The sequence below is a fragment of the Narcine bancroftii genome, chromosome 13 (genome assembly GCF_036971445.1).
Source record: "Narcine bancroftii isolate sNarBan1 chromosome 13, sNarBan1.hap1, whole genome shotgun sequence".
Classification (NCBI taxonomy): Eukaryota; Metazoa; Chordata; class Chondrichthyes; order Torpediniformes; family Narcinidae; genus Narcine; species Narcine bancroftii.
Genome location: NC_091481.1, coordinates 63,345,062 through 63,367,264, shown reverse-complemented (window position 1 = coordinate 63,367,264; position 22,203 = coordinate 63,345,062). Strand labels below are relative to the sequence as shown.

Below are 22,203 nucleotides of genomic sequence, written 5' to 3'. Positions count from 1 at the left end.
CCAGCACCAGATAAGGTTTGGTTGCTTGAGATTGCGTGATTGGCCAACTAATAGCCAATAATTTTTACCTACAGTAAATCTGGACCACCCGAGAGTCCGGGCTTTTCAAAACTCTCAAACTTTTGAAATTTAGCATGCTTTTGTGTGCGATCATACGCAAGCACCACAGAGACTCAGCGACAAGTGACCACAAAGGTGTGTCACTATAAAAAAGAAGAAATTGTTTAAAGTAACTTCTGCTTTCATTTGTATACTGTATTTTTCTTTTGCAATATTCATTTTTAAACATAACTTTAAGCATTGTACACTTATTTTGTCGTCAAAAATTACTATGTTTACATTTTTGTCAAGTGTTGACTTTATTTTTCTTTAAAACTGCTCATTTTGATAAATGAATCACGCTGTATTTGCTAATGAATAAACCGTCAAAATGTATCTGTTCATCTCTTCTTTAATCCTTTTTAAATTTGAATTTTTAAAGTAGAGCCCAAGAACCTGGAAAATCCAGACCAAGCCAATTCCTGAGTAGCCTAGATTTTCAGACTTTGACATTTTCCCTTTTTCTTTGCAGATAATGGGGATTTTTTTATTTCAGACGCTCATCTTCACCTGCTAGTGCATCAACACACCCACCTTCCATACGTAACTGGCTATGGTTCTAGTGTAATTTTCAGTATTTAACAGACAAGATTCCCATACCAAATTCAACATTAATTCTGGTTAATGAAGGGAGGAGTTAAATTACTTCAAGATTTACCTTTTTAATTATTGTGGAAACGGTTAGCAAATAAGTTTCGAGTTTTGGTTCAACTGCAAAATCTCTGCAGTTGAACAGACTGAAACTTACAATCAAACAGCGATCCATCGCACAGTACCTGCAGAACTGTACCCCAAGATTGAGGAGGACAAGGAGATGGTGGGGGAAGGTTCTAAACATCACATTGAATTAATAGACTGGCATGTTCCCCTGTTATACTGTGTGAAATAAACCAAGTATCAAACTAATGCAGTAAAACCCTTGGTCTCCGGCATCTAAGGGTATCGGTAGATGTTGGATAAGTGAATTTTCCAGTTGCGTGGTTGGCGAACTCACGGAGAAGCACGCCAATTTTTAATTGTTTTTTTTTTAAACTTATTTATTTTCCGCAATTTTTTTTGCAGGTTGCTTGAGGCTGCTGGTTGTTTGCATTCCGGATAACAGGGGTTTTACTGCACAAAGATAATTAGGGAAGACGTTGCACAATTGCCTTCATAGTATTTAATTGCTAAGGTTACCATTCTGATCCTTCAAAATTTACGTTCATACACTTTGATTTTGTAAAAACACTTAAATTGTGTTTTCAGGAAACAATAAAGAGTTAAGCAAAGATGTCCAGACAGTTATATTAACCATCACACAAAGTGTGCAATATGTAAGTGGCATCATTTAGAGCAGCACTTCTGAACCTTTTTATTTCCACTGACATACCATCTTAAGTTATCCCTTACTAACAACAGAGCACCTATAGCATTGGATGTTATTGGTGCTCTGTGGTTAGTAAGGAATTACTTTAGGTGATATGTGAGTGGAAATAAGAAGGTTGAAAACCACGGACTGAGAGTATTGAGCAGGGATACTCACACTGTTGGTGTTGGCATCAAACACAAAGCTGATATTAGCTGCTCTCTCAAATGGGGAACTGTTGATCAGATAGCGACAAGTCATCATTTATTTTAAAAAAACAGGGAAAGAACTTACAGTAAAAATGCAGCAAACAGGAGACCGTGACATAAATAATGTCCATAAAATCATTCAGTCACTAGGCCAGAGTGACACAAATTCCCAAATCATTTCCAGCTTGGCTCATGACCTGCTAATTTTAATTATGGGATTGATTGAATTTCTAGTTCAGTTTATGGCGGCTGGCAGCATCTTATAGAACAAGGTAACAACACACAGTCCAGCTTTCACTGTTTAACTGGCTCCAACACAGCCTTTTATGGGGACACCAATATCCCTGAGCACAAAGTAGTGGACACAGCCCAGGACACCATAGCCAAAACCCTCCCCACTGCCATCGGAGAGCAGCAGCAATCATAAAGGATCCACACCACCCAGCACACTCTTATTAGGGTGGCCATTTCAAACTTACCAAAACAGAGGACATGCAGGGTTAGCGTCAGAAACTCTCCCCCGGAGAGAAGTGGGGGGGGGGGGGGTCACTGGCAACAAACTTCTCCCCCTCATTGCGCATGTGCGAGTAGGCACTCGCATGAGAATAAACATGGCTGCGCACGCCACATTTAACAGGTAAGTGGCTTTTCTGCAACTTAATTTCTCTTCCATTTGGGGGTGTAGGGCCCACACCCCCAAATGGAGGAGAAATTAATGTCCAGCTCAAGGCGGCGCTGGACGGAGCACAGAGGGCTCAAAGGCCAAACTGTCCAGCCTAAAACTGGACATCTGGCCACCCTACTCTCAGTTCTCACTGCTACCATCAGGAAAGAGGTGTAGGTGCCACAAGGCTCGTACCACCAGGTTCAGGAACAGCTGCTACCCTTCCACCATCAGTCTCCTCAATGACAAACTCAATCAGGGACTCAATGTAGTTTGTTGATTTTTTTTTCCTTTCTGTATTGCAGACAATTTGTTCACATTTCTTTTTTTTTGTTTCCATGTGTACATTGAGTAGATTTTTTTGCACTATTAATAAGTGGTAATTCTTCCTTGCCCACAGAAAAAAACAAAATCTCAGGGTTGTATGCACTCTGACAACAAAGCTGAAATCTAAACTTCTCATATTTCAACATCTTTGGGCTATCTCAAACCTTCATCCAAAATACTCCAACTCCCCATAAATACAAAGTTCACATCTTCTACACTTCTGCATTCTAATCCTGATTTAGCAGGATGCCCACAAACGCCCCTTACTCCCTCTCTAGTTTCGCCCCATTTCTGTTGTGGATAAATAAAGGTCTGAATTATTCTCATTTATTACTATAATTATTCTGAATTGGGTGCTCAAACTCAATGTCTGCAAGCCGTTGGCAAAACAGGGAACGTGAGCACTTAAAAACTATTGGCCATCTTACACTTCTCATAAGATTCCAGTAAGACATTTGGAGAATGTTGTGGTTGCAGATATACTATTTGACAATACTTCCTATCACCATTCCACAGTCTAACTAACCTCTAATCAAGAATCTCTAAATGACTTCAGCAATTAGCTCCACTGTAGTTGCCAGAATTTTATGGGTATCCCTAAATAGGAAGAGCTGAACATCCCAAGTTTTGCAAATTTCTAGGACAAGAGAGCATTTTGATTGGCTGATATGGAGGTGCCAATGCACAGGGCAGGAACAGGCCTCAGAGGGCCGTGAACTTGGCCAGCACCATCATGGGCATCAGTCTTCACTCCATGTCCTGATTGACAAACTTCCTGGAGTTCGAAGATCATAATGAGCACAGGAACATGGCATTGACATGGATTTCCAGATAAAGTGCCACACAAGGATGAATAGTTGGAGGTGATAAAACTATATTCATTAACAATTTGGAAAAGGGGAGAGAGTGTATCTAAGTTTGCTGAAGATTCTAAATTGAGTAGAAAAGCAAATTGTGCAGAGATATAGATAGGTCAAGTGAGCAGGCAAGTGAGATGGTAAATGTGAGGTTATCCACTTCGGAAGGAAAAAAATGGAAGATCAGGTTATTATTTAAATGGAAAACAATTGTAGCATGCTGCCGTGCCGAAGGACAAGGGAGTGCATGAATTACAGAAGGTTGGTTTGCAGGTGCAGCAGGCTTTCAAGGTGGAAAATTGATCGTTGGCCTCCATTGCTGGAGGGATTGAATTTAGGATCAGGGAGGTTACACTCCAACAATACAAGGTACTGGTGAGCCCGAATCTGGAGCACTGCAGGGACTGAATTTAGGATCAGGGAGGTTACACTCCAACAATACAAGGTACTGGTGAGGCCGAATCTGGAGCACTGCAGGGATTGAATTTAGGATCAGGGAGGTTACTCTCCAACTATACAAGGTACTGGTGAGGCTGAATCTGGAGCACTGCAGGGATTGAATTTAAGATCAGGGAGGTTACACTCCAACTATACAAGGTACTGGTGAGGTCGAATCTGGAGCACTGCGTGCACTTCTGGTCTCCTGACTTGAGGAAAGATGTACTGCCTTTGGTAGTAGTGTAGGTTAGTCTATGAGGAGAGATTGAGTCGTCTGGGACTGTACTTACTGGAATTCAGACGGGATTTTAGAGAAATGTATAAAATTATGAAAGGCAGAGAGGAGATAAAGGTGGTAGGTTTTTTTAGACTGATAAGTGTGACTAGATCTAGGGGACACAGCCTCAAGATTCAGGTTAGTAGATTTAGGACAGAGATGAGGAGGAACTGCTTTTCCCAAAGGGTGGTGAATTCACTGCCCATTGAAGCAGGGGAGGCGACCTCAGCAACTATATTTAAGACAAGGTTGGATAGATGTTTACATAGTTGGGGAGATTGTTAATGAATATAGTTATATTACCTTCAACTATTCATCCTTGTGTGACAAGGAGTTAAGAGACATGAGGAAAAGGCAGGGAGGTGGAGATCATCCATGATCTATCTCATTGAATGGTGAAACAGGTTCAACGGGCCAGGTGACCTACTCCTGCTCCTATTTCTTATACATTCATCTATAAGAGGCGGTGCTTCAGGGAAGCAGATTCTATCATGGACCCTCTCCACCAAGGCCATGCCCTTTTCTCACTACTATCAGGAACAAGGTACAAGGCCTGAGGTCGCACACTCAACATTACAAAAACAGCTCCAGCTCTGCCCTCAAATTTCTGAATGGACAATGGACACTACCTCCCTCTTTTATCACTCAGTTTATTTTTTTTTTAAATCTTGTATTTACAGAATTGTAATTTGGCACCTTGTTCTGCACAATTAATGCTGCTGCAAAACAACCAATTTCACGATACCTGTTGAGGACAATAAACCTGATTCTTAAGTGCTGCTTCTAACAATCTCCTGCCTTCATCTCTCCAGATTATTCTTTGGTGAAAATGGTCGCGGCAATGAACAGAACTCACTTGACACTTTCCTCCTGATCCGCAAACTCCTCATCGTTGAAGCCAAACTGGTCAATGAAGGTAGAGGTCATCTGTTGAATCTGGTAATCGGAGAATGCCTGGAAGATCACAGTAGGGATACAGGTTCTGATCAGAGAAGCAACTGCCAAATCCAAGGTAATTGCAGACACAATGATACAAGTACTGAGAGAAACATCGGAAACCCTGCGGGCTCATGCTTTTTTTTACCTTGACGTTATCCTGGGATCAATTACTAATAGTCACTTGTCCTGACACCCATTGGACTCACCCACCATCAAGTTTAAAATTTCAATCATATTACAGGAGAAGACCCAAAATCCGGATGCCAGAAACACAGACCACCCCGCACTCCCCCCCAACCCCACCTACTCTGAGACTCAAACTTTTTAAATCTAGCGGGCACGCTTAAGTGCCACTGACACACAGCGGAAACAAGAAATAAATTTGTTTACTGTATTTTTCTTTTACAATGTTGATTTTTTACACATAATTTCAAGCATTACACACATTTTTATGGTAAAAGGATTGATATTTATATTTCTCCCCCCTCCCCTCCCCCAAGTGTTGACTTTATTTTTCTCTAAAACTGCTCATTTTGATAAATGAAGCATGCGGAATTTACCTGCTCATCCCTTCTTTATTCCTCCTTAAATTTGAATTTTAAAAGTACTGCCCGAGAATCTGGAAAATCCAGACCGACCCAATCCTGGAGCAGTCTGGAGTTTTGCACTTGTAATGTAACAATACACTTATTGCTGGAGCATTGAAATAATTGCAGGACCAGAGATAGTACAAGACGGGAGGAAGCCCACAGAGCTAGCCTGCAAATAAGATAGGTGTCTCCATAAAAATAAAATTTAAGCCCTGAAGGCAGATGCCAGACTTTGTGGGGTTTGAGGCACCTCAAGACCAAGCTTCATGTGGTACCACCAGAGATTTGCTCACCTCTGGGGTCATCAGATTCAAACCCCATTCCAAACGCTGAGGTCACAAGTCAGTGTACGAGCAGCTGATGATCTGGATGCCTGAGCAGGAGGCAGGAATTTGTATCTGCTGAATTTAAATTCTAATAAATCAACTTGGAATTTTATAAAAGTTCACCTTGATAATGATAAAAATAGAACTACTTGGAGACACTTGTCTAGCCCAAAGCATTAATGATTGAGATTGGCTGAAGGGCTACCAGGTATTGGAACTGGGATGTGAGAGGCGCGGGATTCACAAGAAGTAAAACATGAAAGTCTGCAGACACGGTTGAAGTAAAAACACGACGCTGTAAAAACTCAGTAGGTCAAACAGTGTCCTTTATGTAGCAAAGATAAAGATACAGAACCAACAATTTAGGCTTGAGCCCTTCATCAAGGGATAAGGAGACACTTTCCTGGACCCATATACTAAGATTATTATGGAGAAAGCATGTCAGCGCCTCTACTTCCCCAGAAGTTTGCGGAGGTTCACCATGTCTTTGGAAACCATGGCCAACTTCTACAGATGGGATAGTGCAAAATGTGCTTACTGTCTGTATCACAGTCTGGTATGGGGGTACCAATACCTCTAAGCCACACATGTCAAACACTGGCCCGCGGGCCAAATTTGGCCGGCGATATAATTATATTTGGCCCGCAAGATCATTTCAAAAATGTATTAGAGGTGGCCCGCCCTGCAGCGAGAGCCGATGCTGTTTTTTGGTAATGTCACCCCCACCATCCTCCCCCTTCATTGCACATCCTTCCCCATTATAACACGAGAAATTGTAACACGAGAAGTCTGTCGATGTCATCAGCCGGCAAGCCAGTTGGAAGGCTCCCCGCACAACCAGTCACTTCTTCCACCCGTCAAGCGGTGCGGCAGATTGGCGAGTGCCTGTGATTTCCTGTCGGCGCGACGGGCATGGAAGGCTGCGCACAGCCCCCGGGCAGCGCGAGCCCCACGTGACTGGCACCAGACGGCCCTTCCACAGCGCGAGCGCACTTCTCCCGGTCGCCACGGCCTTCAGCGCTTGCACCCGCGCGGACCCCAGGGACGGCTTGTTCGGCCCTGCACGTGAAGAGAGAGATGGTGGCTGTCCGCAAAGGCTGATCGGCAGCGCGCTGGGCCTGAGTGGGTGGGTAAGCAGGGGTGGGCAGAGGGTGTAGGTGAGGAGTAATGGGCAGGGGAAGTTATGCTGGTGCGAGGGGCAGTTAGAGGGAGGGATGAGTAGAAGGAGGGGTGGATAGGGAAGAGGTAAAAGGGGAGGGGCAGGGCAAGTAGGGGAGGGGTGATTAGAGGGTGAGAGTCGGGTAGAGGGAGAAACAGGTTGAGGGGAGAGGCAGTAGAGGGGTGTGTATAGGATGGGGTGGGTAGAGGCAGAGCGAGTGGAGTGAGGGGTGAGTAGAGGTTGGGTAAAGGATTGGTCAGGTAGAGGGATGGTGGGTCGAGGGTGAATAGAGGCCTAGAGCCTGAGGAGTGAGCAGGAAATGCTGAGTCCTGATGCAGGCCAAAATGGACACAGCCTGTGAATGCTGACTACATCTTCACAGGGACCAAATGTTTCCCTCAGGTCAAGCAAAGGGTGAACTTGAGCTACCTACTCCTGACCTGTAACATTATCCTCCTAAAGTTATATCCTAAAGTTTAACATTACATATGTTGAAAGAAGAGAAAACATGCAGATGTTGAAAATTTTCAATAAATATTTAGTTCGGCCCTCGACTTAGTCCAAGTTTTTAATTTTGGCCCTCCGTGAATTTGAGTTTGACACCTCTGCTCTAAGCGGAAAGCCCTCCAAAAGGTGGTGGACGTAGCCCGGTGCAACACAGGCAAAGCTCTCCCCACCATCAAGAACAACACTGCCATTGGAGAGCAGCAGCAATCATCAAGGATGCACACCACCCAGCATCCGCTCTGTTCTCGCTGCTGCCTTCAGGAAAGAGGTATCGGTGCTGCAAAACTCGTACCACCAGGTTCAGAAACAGCTGCTGCACCTCAACCATCAGACTCCTGAACGACAGACTCATTCAGAGTCATTAAGGATTCTTACTTCGCACACTATTTATTTTTGAATTTTTTTTTTGTTTCCACTTCTTTCTTGCTGACTTGTCTCTCTTTTCTATAGGTAGCTTTGGAGTAATTTTTTTTGCACTACCGCCAAATAGAAATTCTGCCGCGCCAGCGGGAAAAAGAATCTGTATGTAATGTCATGTTCGAATCCTGACAATAAATTTGAACTTTGAACTTAAAAGCACAAAGGAATACTCAAAAGGTATTTGAACAGATGTATGGATAGGAAGGAGTTGGAAGGATTTTGAACCAAATCTGACTAGCCCAGAATCCCAAATTTGTTGTTAGGGATGAATTGGACTGAAGGACTTATTCCTTGCTGTTTGATACGATTCCATAAACTAGCATACAGCAGGTTCATAAGCCAAAGATCCAAGTGAATCAGCTGCTGGTTTCCTGTGATTCACAAAGGACTCAATCCAATGCACAGCTTTTGAAAAATCAAATGTCTATTTGTTGAGGGTTATACACCATGTGGTTCTTCAGACTTCAGTATTCGCATAATACAGGTTGAACCTCTAATCCAACGACGTTGGGACTTGGCCCTTGCCAGACCACAGAAAAGGGTGGAAAACAGAAATGGACTCCTTAGTGAACCCCCTATGTAAACATATCAAAGGTAGAACAAAGCTTGAAACAGGAAATAATACATAGCAGTTAGTGCGACTTTACAGGCCCAGCGATCGGGACCAGAGTTCGAGTCCCTTGCTGTCGGTAAGGAGTTTGTACTAACAGTGGAAGATTCAAACTTGCCAGACTTTGGGAGTTGCTGGATAAGAGAGGTACAACCTGGAGTTTATGATTTGGATATGGTCACCATTTTGTAAGGCATGAAATTTGAAAGTGTAGTGAATGAGAAAACCTAATTGGCCTCAAGAGGACACATACAGGCAGGCAGAAATGGATAGTCACGTCGGAGATGAAGCTTTACAAAGGAGAACTTTCAGATATATTGTCAGAGTACATACATGACATTACATACAACTCTGAGATTCTTTTCAGGAGGGCGAGGCAGAATGACCACATATTGGTAGTGCAAAAAAACAACCGACTCAACGTATACATGTACCCAAAGAAATGTAACAAACTGACTGAGAAAAAAAAGAGAGTCCTAAAATAAGTCCCTGATTGAGTTTGTTATTGAGGAGTCTGATGGCGGAGGGGGAGCAGCTGTTCCTGTTGTAAAAAAACACAGAAATGCTGGAGGATCTCAGCCGGCCTTGCAGTATCTATAGGAGATAGATACATTGCTGACGTTTTGGGCCTGAGCCCTTCTTCAAGGAATAATCAAATAACACGGTCTTAGAACAGCGAGACAGTGCTGCCAAGGGGAGGAGTCCAGACCAACAATGGGATTTGATTTTCTCTGTGTGAAAGGTGATGGAAAAGGGGGGGGGGGGGGAGGTGGGCCCAGAGAGAGTGCAGGGGGGAAGGAGATGGGGAAGAATAGGGGGGTGGGTTTAATGAAAGCCAGAGAAGTCTACGTTAATGCCATCCAGCAGCTACACCTCTTTCTTGCAACATTGTGGTAGAAAGAATGAAGAGATGCAATGTAAACATTTTAAAAAGAATGCAAGGAAAGATTTGGAGCTGATTGTCTGCAAATCACTGAAGGTGGCAGGATAAGTTCATGAAGCCATATAAACAGCAGACTTTGTAAAACTAAAAATGCCAGCAAGTGACTTTTAACTGGTAGAAAAATACCTTTCTATTTGGGTAAACTACTGCATCAAGTTCTGGGAAATAAAAAGAGAAAATAAGACCGGGCAAGGGAATAAGTCATGAATTGATGGAGGGTCATGGACTTCATACATGAATTGATGGAGGGTCACGGACTTCATACATGAATTGATGGAAGGTCACGGACCATATATGAATTGATGGAAGGTCACGGATTTCATACATGAATTGATGGAAGGTCACGGACCATACATGAATTGATGGAAGGTCACGGACCATACATGAATTGATGGAAGGTCACGGACTTCATACATGAATTGATGGAAGGTCACGAACTTCATACATGAATTGATGGAAGGTCACGGACTTCATACATGAATTGATGGAAGGTCACGGACCATACATGAATTGATGGAAGGTCACGGACTTCATACATGAATTGATGGAAGGTCACGAACTTCATACATGAATTGATGGAAGGTCACGGATTTCATACATGAATTGATGGAAGGTCACGGACCATACATGAATTGATGGAAGGTCACGGACCATACATGAATTGATGGAAGGTCACGGACTTCATACATGAATTGATGGAAGGTCACGGACTTCATATTTTCTCCTCTTGATTTTCTATTTCCAAACTTCATGCTGCAATACCAAACCCAGCCCACTCTGCTCCCAGCTCTTACCTGCTGCAGAACAGCCTCCTGAGGGAAGCTGAATTCTTTCAGATCATTCTCATCGTCATCACTAGAGGAGTGTAAGTTCCGCATGTTTACCTGAATAACAAACATCATGTGTTATTTACAGTAAATCTAATGTTGCAAGTCTTTCAGAGAGCCAAAATACATTCCAATCCAAAGGAACACTTGAAAGGGATTTGGACAGATGTACGGATAGGAAGGGGTAGAAAAATTATAAACTAAATCCAGGCAAATGCAACCAGGACCCTCACCACCCAGGCCTTGCCCAACTCGCACTGTAACCACCAGGAGGTACGGGAGCATGAAGTCGAACACAGCTTCTACCCCTCAGCCATTTCTGAATGACAATAAACTACAGACACTAGCTCACCTTCTCTTCTTTTGCACTAATTTATTTATAAAAAATGTAATTTATAGCAATTACATTGGCACAAAACAACAAATTTCGTGACATGTTCATGACAATGAATTCTGAAAATATATTAGCATAATAAACATTTGTTATCAAAACGCGATTGTTGTAATCACTTACAACAACAGAGCTCCAAAAGCCTGAAGCTCCTCTCAATGTCAGAAAGGACACTATCCTGGCAAAGCAGAAAATAGAAGGAAATGCTGCTGACAGCATTGGAGGGAGTAACGCCTCCTAATTATGTCATTGGAAATGAGGACCAGCTTCAAATAAGTGCATGCAGAATTACATTAAAATGGATCCCACTTTATCAAAATGTTCAATATAATTTTTAAAATGCAAAATTTAAATTTAGACATACAGCACGGTTACAGGCTACTTTGGTTCACAAGTCCATGCTGCCCAATTTATACCCTATTAATCTACAACTCCCGGTATGTTTCTGGGAGGAAACCAGACCCCAAGGGAAGACGCAGACACAGGAGACTAAGGAAATCGTTGCAAAAATGTGAAAAATGGATTTTAAAAAATGCAGAAACACAGAAAATTCACATGCTCAGATGGAGGGCATGTGAAGTGTCCTGGATGTAAGTAGGGAGGGACTGGATCAGAGGGTACACAACAGAGTTGAGATAAGTGGATACCAATTTGATGGGGCAAGAGCACACAGATGTGATTGGGCCTGCCAGGACAATTGGGTTTGTGGATCAAAGGTAGGAGGTAGAAATGGGCAGTGTGGGGTTGGGAAACAATAAGGTTGGAGGCAGTGCCAAGGAGATGACCAGAAGCAGTGAGTTCCGAGATGGTGCGCAATACAGTGGTTTGAGTTTTGGTAGGGTCCTGTCAGAGGAGGAAGTGTCTGAGAGTTGTCATCTGGCTTTGGACCTATAGAAATCAGTATGGTAGATCAAAACTGTGCCATCCTTGTCTACAGGTTTGATGTTAGGATTAGTACGGAGAGAATGGAGGGCCAGATGTTCCGAAGGGGTGAGATTGGAATGAGTAAAGAGAGTAGTGAAGTTGATACAGTGGATGTGTTGGCTGCAGTTGGAAAGATACAGGTCCAGAGAAGGCCAAATACAGGTCCAGAACAAGGTGTCAAGGAGGAGGAAGAAGGTTTAAAGTGGGAGAAGGGATCTGTAGTGGGGGTGAGAGGCGGGGGTGGAGAATCCTGGTTGTGGTAGAGGGCACAGAGACTGAACCAATGGAAGAAGAGTTCAGCATTATGGCATGCGCTGAACTCACTGAGGTTGTGGGCAAAGGTGAGGTCCCTACTGACGACAGAGCGTTCTGTGCCTGAGAAAGGAAGGTCAGAGGGGATGGTGAAGACCAGGCAGGGGTTAGAGGGAGGCTCAATGGAATAGAGGGTGTCTGGGAGGGGAGGAGGATCGGGTAGAAAAGAGGAAGTGGAGAGAAGGAACGGTCCAAGGGAGGGAGGGTTGTGGAAATCAGAGTGTGGATGGGAAGACCAGCTGAGCTTCAACATTTCTGTGTGTTTTTACTAAAAAAGCAGCATCGTGTTTCCCTGGTATATTTTGAAATGTCCCATTTCGAACTTGTGTTTACCCCTGAAAGTACTCTCTTTGTTGCATGACCAATACATCTGTTTAAGTCAAAACTACTTTCTACCCATTAAGCGCTAATAATTAACACTTTGATCATTAATTGGTCGGCAGACACTTTATAATTTTAAAATCAGGCAAGGTTCCCACATATAGAAAAAGACACAAATGGACTTTCCTGTAATTTTTTTCTGTGGCATGGCTTTGCTGCACTGACGGTCTTGAAATGGACATTTGGGTTAGCTAGTGGACAGTTAGTGGGACTGACAGTTTTCCCCCCACTAAGAGAATGGTGGGTGCATGGAATGCGCTGCCGGCAGCAGCTTGAAGGCAGGTACAATAGAATCTTTTAAGGGACTGTGACAAGAGTATATAGAAATGTTTTTGGGAGATAAATTGGGAAAGGTTTGTTAAAGTTGGTCACATTCAAACACTTTAAAACAGATCTTATTTGAAATACTGGAGCTATGCTAGACAGTGGCTTCTAACACCTTTTTGCAAGAGCTTTGAAGAGTGCTCAAGAGACTTCACTAATGGATTGTTTACCAAAGCAACAGATGGAAGAGAATGCTGGCATGGCTATCGTCTGCAGGAGTTTTGCTGTTGTAAGAGGGTCATGTGGTTTTGCAAGCAGAGAGTGTCAAACAGGCTTTCTCTCAGTGAGAGAAGGGAGAAGAGAGAACTTGACAGTGTTACAACCAGCAAGAAGTTGCTGGGTCTGGAACAGGTCAAGCTGGCAAACTTTTGGAAGACAGCCTGGTCGAAGCCCTTGTGGTTCATGCAAGAGGAGAGGACTAGCTGTCTAATGTTTCACTTGGAATAAGAGAAACAGAAAGGAACTCTGTAGTGACCTGAAAGAAAGAGGTTATCATCTGGAGAATCCTGATGGGGCAAGTTTCGTCAGCAAGATACTGAGGTGACTGATAGAAGTACATCAGTTGTGGATACCCTGGAACAACACATCTCTCTCTGAAAACCAACAAGAACGGTAGCCATTTACCTTTCGAGCACCAAAGCCTGATGAACTTAAATGTTAAATTCTGTACACAGGATAAAAATTGCCTCCTTTGGAGGAATGAGAAGTGAGATTGGACAGTGAACCAAAGAATTTCTCTGAACTTACACACACATTACATACACGTGAACTTAGAAGGGGGTTAAGTTAGGTTAAGTTAATAACAGATAAGTTAAAGTTTGGTTCTATTTTCATGTTCAAAGATAATTAAAAGCAACTTTTGTTTAAGTTACCATTTGTCTTGGTGAATATCTACTGCTGCAGGGTTTATGGGTCCTCTGGGCTCGAAACAGGATTTTGGCACAGGGAACTGAGAAAAATGGAGCATTATGAAGTCGGGATATTTTAGGCAGTTGGTAGAGTAGGTAATTAGGTTGGTACAACAATATGGGCTGAAGGGCCTGTACTGTGATGTAGATTTTTATGTTCGAGTGAGCACTTTGAGGAGAAATTGCTTAAAAAGGAAATCTTATGTCACAGAAAACCTTTTTGCGGTTCAATTCACGATGATATCAATATAAAGGAGGTGGGAATGATTGGACGCTCATCAGCAACTCTCAGTCACAAGACTCACCAAATCCACGGTGTTCTTCTTGTTCATGTCGGAGAGCGACCCCAGCACAAATTTGTCCCATCGCTCCCGATCTTCATCTGGAAATTCTGAAAGTGACAAGAGTCGGCGATGTGAACTCGACATCCATGTAGCACGACAAGAATGTCCTAATGAGGAAAACACTTCCTCCTTGAAGAGCTCAGGCCCGAAATGTCAGTTCTGCATCTTTCCCCTCCTATGGACGTTGCTAGATTTGCTGAATTCTTCCAGCTTTTCCGTGTTTTTACTAATATCTTCACCAACCATAACCTCACTGAACCCTCTAAGAATTCTGAATGTTTCTATGAGATTACATTATTTGTCATCCAAGAATTTTACTCACTCTTTCATGACTGATCTGCCATCAATCTGATGAATCTTTGCCCTCTACAGCAACTACATCCTTTGTAGGAAAGGCAAGACTCCCAAAACTCCATGTAAATTCTAAGGCCCAATAAAACTATATCAATATATCTTTGAACTCAAATATTCTCAGGCTTACTACTTTTCATGCAACTTCAAGGAGATGACTGTGGACTTCAGGAGGAAGTCAGGAGAGCATGACCCAATCCTCATCGAGGGGTCAGCAGTGGAGAGGGTCAAGAACTTCCAATTCCCAAGTGTCAAGATCTCTGAGGATCTGTCCTGGAGCCTCCATGTTGATGCCACCATAAAGAAGGCTCGCCAGTGGCTAGACTGGGTGAGGAGTTTGAAGAGATTCAATATGTGACCAAAGACTCTCAAACTTCTGCAGGAGAGCATTCTGGCTGGTTGCATCACTGCCTACTATGTAGGTTCCAACACTCAGGGCAATAAAAATATTCCAGAGAGTTGTTAACAGCCTGCGACATCAAGGGCACCAGTCCTCAATCCTCTACAAGAGGAGGTATCTTAAGAAACCAGCCTCTATCCTCAAGGATCCCCACCACCCAGCCCATGACCTCTTCACTCTGCTACCATCAGGAAGGAGGTGGTACCGGAGCCTGAAGACGAGGACTCAGTGGCACAAGGGCAGCTTCTTCCCCTCCGCCATCAGATTCCTGAATGATCAATGAACCAAAGACAATGCCTCACTTTGACCTTTTCTTATTTTTTATTTATTTTGTAAGGGTCGTTTATATAAATGTTTGCAATGTGACGCTGCAGCAAAACATGAATTTCGTGATGTGTTCAAGACAATAAATTCTGAATCTGACTTCACAAGCTTTTTCTTGGATATAATACATTTTTTCTCCCCCACTGAAATCAGTGATTAAGCAATGCCTATGGGAATGTATAATGTTGCCATACCCTTTAATGTAGCTTTCTTAATCTGCACCAGCCAACCTGTTGTTTATAGTTTCACAATTCCCATTTCCATTGCTTCCATCAACTGAAGAATCACCATCAGCCACAGTCCTGGATATTTCCAGTGTTTAATGAGCTAGTTTGGGGGATTACCTTGTCCGGTCATCTGTCAGGAGTACAATGTGATAGCAAGGTTTCCATCTGTAGAGATCCCTCTAAGAACTACAAGCTGAAATCATACTCCCCATTTTAATTCTGGAGCACAATAGAAACCACCGCTCACCCTCCTCTGAACAGTTGTACTCTAAAATTAACGTGGTTCATAAGATTCTACCCTACTAATGCAATAGCTTTTTGAAATGAGGTGCCAGATACCGTATATACTGATGTATAGGACAATCCCGAAACTTAAAAATTTCACCCGAAAAATCAGGGTCATCCTAGACGTCGGGTATAAAATCCGATTCTTGACAGCGAAGTCTCAACACCACTGCCCTCTTCCCGCCGGCTCTCACACGATCTCACGCATGCCCTGTTAGTTACTTGCAAAGTCTCAGCAGTCCTCCACAGGGTCCATCCACCCAGTCCGAGTGCTGTTGGCTCTGTACATGCTTTAAATGGTCTGTTACAGGAGCTGGGAGAGGTTTATTTTAAAGTACCCAAATAAAATGTAAATCTTTAAATGATCATTTGCAATTAAAATATTGTGATTTGCTTTTAACAGCATCCATTAGGTCAGCAGTAAGTGCCAGATTTGGGGGGTCGTCTTATACAAAACCAACATTTTAGGTAGAAATTCCGTGGGTCGTCCTAAACAACGGCATATTCAATTGTGGACCTTCAGCTTCTACCATCAAATGACTCAATAACAAATACCTTTGATCAGCTGTGATATTGAAGTGTGGTTAGGTCCATTTTCTGAGTTCTGTGCCATGGCATTTGCTATTCTTGTTAAATGACCCATGTACCCTTTTCGCTTGCCACCTTCTGACCTAAGAGAAATCAGGACGAGAAGCAAAACACAAGTAAGCCAGATTCATAACTCCTAAACAATTCTATTAAGCAACAGAAATTCTTATTTCCCTCCCATGCTAAATGGGAGAAGCAATTTGTAACTGTTGCATCAAGCATGTTCAGATCCCCACCTGAATTCAGCAAGGGAAGGAAGTGGATATGCTCCAGTAAGTCTCATTCATTACTTAATGTGGTCCAAATGGGAAAGAAGGATTTATTGCCAGTTATTATAGTGCCCAGGTTCTTGCATAAGGAATAGCCACAAGATGTTGGATGACACGAGTTTAAATGGCCAGAATCAGCTTCTACCATGTTACAAATGTAAAAAAAATTTTTTTTTAAAGGGACCAAGGAAGCAAATTACCCTCGAATCAAAGTTTAAATAAGGAGGTAGAATATTTCTTTCAATTAAAAGATGGGTGGCATGGTTAGCGCAGCACTGTTACAACACAAGCAACTGGGACCAGGGTGTGAATCTGGTGCCGTCTGTATGGACTTTGCACATTCTCCCCATGCCTGCGTAGGTTTCCTCTGGGTACTCTGGATTCCTCCCATGGTACCTGGGATGTAGGTCAATTGGGCAGTACGGGCTCACAGGTTGAAAGAGATAGATATATATACTCTAAATTTAAAATTAAAAAATGGGCAGTGGTCAATTAATTTTAATTTAAAAAAAAAATTTAGGCATACAGCACACTAACAGGCCCATAAGCCTGTGAAACCCAAATACCCCAGTTAACACAACCCTGTATGTTTGTAAGGTGGGAGGAAACTGGAGCACCTGGACTAAACTCACGCAAAGACAGGGATAACATACAAACCTCACAGAATACACTGAATTCAAACCCAGGTCGCTGGCGCCGTACACTAACTGTGCCACCATCAATTAGCAGAGAGGAAAGCTGCGTCGCGAAATTTAATGAAATGGGATGCTCTGCCTGAAAGGACAGTGGAAGTGGATTTAGCGGCAACATTCTGAAGGGAATTAAGGAGATGCTTGAAATTATTTTCAGGATCAGGCTGAAAGGTGGAGATTGGATTAATTAGGTAGCTACTTCAAAGAGCTGCCACAGACCTGACCGGCACCCTCTGTGTTGTCTGATTGAATAGAGTGCTAACAGTCCCTGGGCAATAATGGAAGAACTCTGAGTGGACGGAGAACCTGTGGCAATCAGGCTCAAGCAGACCATTTGTGACAGGTCTCAAATTATATGGGGCTTCTTTACAATTCATCCCAGATTTTAGAATTGCAAATTCTACAGTGGTCTTATTTTCAGATTTCCATATAAAATGTATACAAATATATTTCTTTCCAGGATTCGTAATTATTTGTGGTTTTACTCAATTTATATATTAGGTACACAACAATTTTTCTGCTGATGTTGGCAACGCATCCATAGCATTGCTGAATTTGGCAACCAAATTCAGGACAACCCAGGACAATTTTGCTTCTTGCCTTCTGAACAGGTACACGAGACGTTTGACTCAACAAAGCTAGCCATTCCCAAACATTGTGAAAAAGGAACAAGGAGAGGAAAAATGAAAATAATGTGCTTATCCAAGAGGATCGTGAGTGATATCGCACAAAACCAGGTTCCAAGCCTGCATCCCTCTTCATGCTGACTTAGAATACAATCCAAACTACTGTGGTTGGAACACAACTGCATGAACGCAGTGAAATAACTGTGAAATTGTTCTGTCGAAGAAAGAGCAGAATTGGCACCCTCAACGTTATGTCATAGAGAGGGAACAGACTGAAGCATTGTCAGAGAGGTCATTCAGGCAGGCAGGATAAGTTTCTGGCCCTGGTCCTTCCACTTTAGTTCAGCTAATTTCAGCCCCAGAAAATATAGGACACCACTCTAGTACAAAAGTGTTAGCTTGTCCACTCTCCCTGGTTAATTGTTGGTAATGGAGAATTTTTCAATTACAGTACCAAATATTTGTTAAAAACAGCCCAGAAGCAACAGCAAACCACTTGTAACAGTTGTTTAAACAACAAGGGAAGGCTTTTTAAGTATGAAATAATGTTTAATTCTCACCAAAAAAAAACAATCTGAGCAAAATAAGATAACCCCAATGCCAAAAACTTGAAATTCTACTCAAGAGGGTTTTCCAAAATTCTTTCAACCTGTGACATCAGTTTGGCTCCGAAAAGATTTTGGATAACAGGATTTTGGATAACCGGAGTTGTACTGTAATTGTACTGATTTTCTGTTGCACGGCCTCTTGCCCCCTTCATCACTGTCACCTTCTGATTGTCTGAATACTTACTGGATTTTTTCATTTTCCTCCCAGGCCTCCACTACCCTGTGCATTAGTTGGCACTTCTGGAAAAGCTGAGGGAGGACGAAAGAAGAAGATTGATGAAGATAAAAAGATTGAATTGCACAAGATTGAATTGCACCCAACTCTATTTCACCATTGGCTCAACTCTTCCACTGCCTCTGGGCCACCTGTTTTTTTTTTTACGGCACCATATGAGCCAAGTGAAATGTTGAGAAGTCTTAAGCTCTCGTGTCACCAATTGGAGGTCTGTATTGAACTCACAATCTCAACTCTAATTCAGAAATGACCAACCACTTCACCGTCTACATCCATCACTCCTCTCCAAGCCTGCCTCAGTCTATCTTCTGAAGTCTTTCGGACATCATTTGTTATACCCTCAGAACTAGCTTCCCACCCTATGTAAACCCAAGTTAATACTAGGCTCTTTGTGCCATTCCCACCCCCCCCCCCAACCTCCCCATTTGCTGGTGTGCCCTTCCTCATCCAACCTATTACCTCCTGCCTGTCCTCCTCCCCCTGTCCCTCCCCCCTACCCCCTACCATTTTGTTTAGGCACCTGCCTACATTTTGCTCAGGGCTGATGAAGGACTCAAGCCCAAAACATTGGTTATGTATCTTTATCTATACGGCTCCTAGAACGCTTCCACCAGCGTTGTCTCCGCTCCATCCTCAACATCCATTGGAGCGCTTTCATCCCTAACGTCGAAGTACTCGAGATGGCAGAGGTCGACAGCATCGAGTCCACGCTGCTGAAGACCCAGCTGCGCTGGATGGGTCACGTTTCCAGAATGGAGGACCATCGCCTTCCCAAGATCGTGTTATATGGCGAGCTCTCCACTGGCCACCATGACAGAGGTGCACCAAAGAAAAGGTACAAGGACTGCCTAAAGAAATCTCTTGGTGCCTGCCACATTGACCACCGCCAGTGGGCTGATAACGCCTCAAACCGTGCATCTTGGCGCCTCACAGTTCGGCGGGCAGCAACCTCCTTTGAAGAAGACCGCAGAGCCCACCTCACTGACAAAAGGCAAAGGAGGAAAAACCCAACACCCAACCCACCAATTTTCCCCTGCAACCGCGTCTGCCTGTCCCGCATCGGACTTGTCAGCCACAAACGAGCCTGCAGCTGACGTGGACTTTTTACCCCCTCCATAAATCTTCGTCCGCGAAGCCAAGCCAAAGAAAAAATAAAGTGTACTGTTTGACTGGAGTTTCTCCAGCATTGTGTTTTCACTTAATACTATGCGCATTGTCCAGGCCCTATCGGGCATTGAGTCCCGCTCCTCTGTAATCCTGGAGTTTGGCTTCTAGTCCAGCACTCATTGATGTTAAAATTCACTTTTATCGTCTTTAAATTCCTCCAAGTCTTTGCTTTCCTTATCTCTCCAACCTACTGAAGCACTCATTTCAATAGGCATCCTTGGGTCCTGCAAATAAGGGGCCCATGGTCCATCGTTAGACCTCATTTCTGAATAATGCATCTCACAACGGGAAATCCCCTTCCCATCTCCCACATAGGTTTGCACCTGCAGTGAAGTCCCACAATGCCAAGTTGAGTAGAGAAGATCTACAAACTTGAATTCTGATGAATAAGTTGTCTGGAAAATAGTGCAGCCCCCACTAACTTGCTTCTAGATCCTCCAGTAAAATCAAGAGCAACTCATTTTTGGTTATATAACAAAACAAAACTAAGAAATTTTAACCCTGTAACCGCAGGTTTAACACATGGCAACAAAAACAACAGCCCAAGTTTGAAAACATTCACTTGTCAACATATTGAATACAATGACCTTACTTGATTACTTTTAGAACCATAGAACATTACAGCATAGAAAACAGGCCCTTCGACTCTGCGCCAAACTATTATTCTGCCTCGTCCCACTGACCTCCTCCAAATCCACACGCCCGTCCCATTTTTTCTTCAATTTTAAAATTGAGCCCGCATTCACCTCTTCCACTGGCAGCTCTTTCTACACCCCCCCACCCCCCAACTACTCTTCATTGTAAATGCTGTGCTTCTGCAGAGGTTAGGAGAGGCTTCTGCAGTTCTACCCACTTCAGAATGAGGCCTAGTCAGAGCATGCTCAATACAGTTGGATCCACAGTAAATCTCCACAGACAAGTTTATATGCACCTAGCTTTATTCCCTCACTGAAGCAATTTCAAGGGTCACACAAGTGGTTTAGTGGCTTTTATGCAAGATAACAACACTATGGCAAATCTGGACAGGTTTACATTATTTGCTCAAGCTCACGACTACTCAAAATTATTTTGCGTCAAGACCTTTACAAACAGGTGTCAAGGGAAGCTTTCCAATCTCATTCAGTGGGCCCCAGGTTTGAATAGAAGCTCTAGAGCAGAGTCCAACCTGATTAAGCATTTTTCAAAACTGTGCACCTTCTCATGAATTATGGTTTACGTACATGTCTGATGATTGGATTATCTCGGATGGACCCAGCGTCGTTTTCGGTGTGATTTCCCACGTTAGTTTCAGTGCTATCTTCTGCTGGGGGATTACTCAGTGCCGTGCTAATACATTGCTCCACTTGCAAGTGAAGGAAGTTGTTCCACACATACTTGAAGTAGAGATCCTGGCGGGACAAAGGTAAGAGACACGAGTGTAGAATGCCAATCAAACACGAAGTAGGAACATGACAACCAGTCAATCTACATTAAGAGAGATTCAGCAACTATAAATAAGAGGGCACAAGATTTATGATAAAACAGGAATGTTTAGCATCTTCTACACATTATCGTGAGATAGAGAGCATGGTACGCTTAACAATTAGTGCCACGCTATTAAAGCATCATCAATCTGGGTTCAAATCTGGAGTTGTCTGTAAGGAGTGAGTTAATTATCCCCATGTCTGCATGGGTTTCCTCTCAGGTGGGGTGATGTGGGGAGGGGAGATGTCGGTTAATTGGAATATTTTGGCAGTGTAGGTCGTTACTAATGTTTAATTTTTTTTAAATTAAATTTAAGACAAGATACAAGCATTGTTATTTCTTTTCTGTAAATGCCTCCTGCTGGATTATGGCAGAACAGCCATCTTCCAGATTTAGATTTTAAATATTTCCATATTCAGATTTCAAAATCCACACTTGATGGCACGACAAATTTCCCCCCAGATCAAAGAGCAGCAATAAAGGACAGCCTCTGCTGCTCGAGACCCATTGTGGAAGAAGTTGTTTAACAAATAAGTTGGCTTGTAACATGGTGGGAACGTAATAATCTTCTAACATGACCTTCCGTGTACTGCAGTGAGATAGTAACTAACACCGCAATGAATGTCTTAAAAACAAATAAACCAAGAGTAAGGACCCCGACATTTGCAGACACCAACAAAGGAACATATTATTGTCAAAACAAAGAAGGCCAGCTGTGTGAAACTTGTAGGGTCTCACGCAGATCCCTGCCCAAAAGTGTTTGAAAGTGCGATGAACACTCTGTACACTTTGAGTGGGGCTCAGTGTAGAGAACGAGTTACTGAACTCTTTCATTGTACGCCTCAC

The 22,203-nt window shown here is 43.1% G+C and overlaps 1 protein-coding gene across 7 annotated transcripts in view; it reads right to left on the bottom strand.

Annotated features, from left to right (window-relative positions):
* LOC138748449 (serine/threonine-protein phosphatase 6 regulatory subunit 3-like) overlaps positions 1-22,203 on the bottom strand; it is a 128,722-nt gene that overhangs the window by 27,278 nt on the left and 79,241 nt on the right. For all 7 annotated transcript variants that reach the window (XM_069908695.1, XM_069908693.1, XM_069908696.1 and 4 more), the window contains 7 exons: positions 21,114-21,281; positions 18,676-18,740; positions 16,264-16,379; positions 14,083-14,168; positions 10,505-10,594; positions 5,073-5,170; positions 1,622-1,679 (listed from right to left, as the gene is read on the bottom strand). In XM_069908695.1, the coding sequence (XP_069764796.1) occupies positions 1,622-1,679; positions 5,073-5,170; positions 10,505-10,594; positions 14,083-14,168; positions 16,264-16,379; positions 18,676-18,740; positions 21,114-21,281 (681 nt within the window). The remainder of the gene's footprint in view (positions 1-1,621; positions 1,680-5,072; positions 5,171-10,504; positions 10,595-14,082; positions 14,169-16,263; positions 16,380-18,675; positions 18,741-21,113; positions 21,282-22,203) is intronic.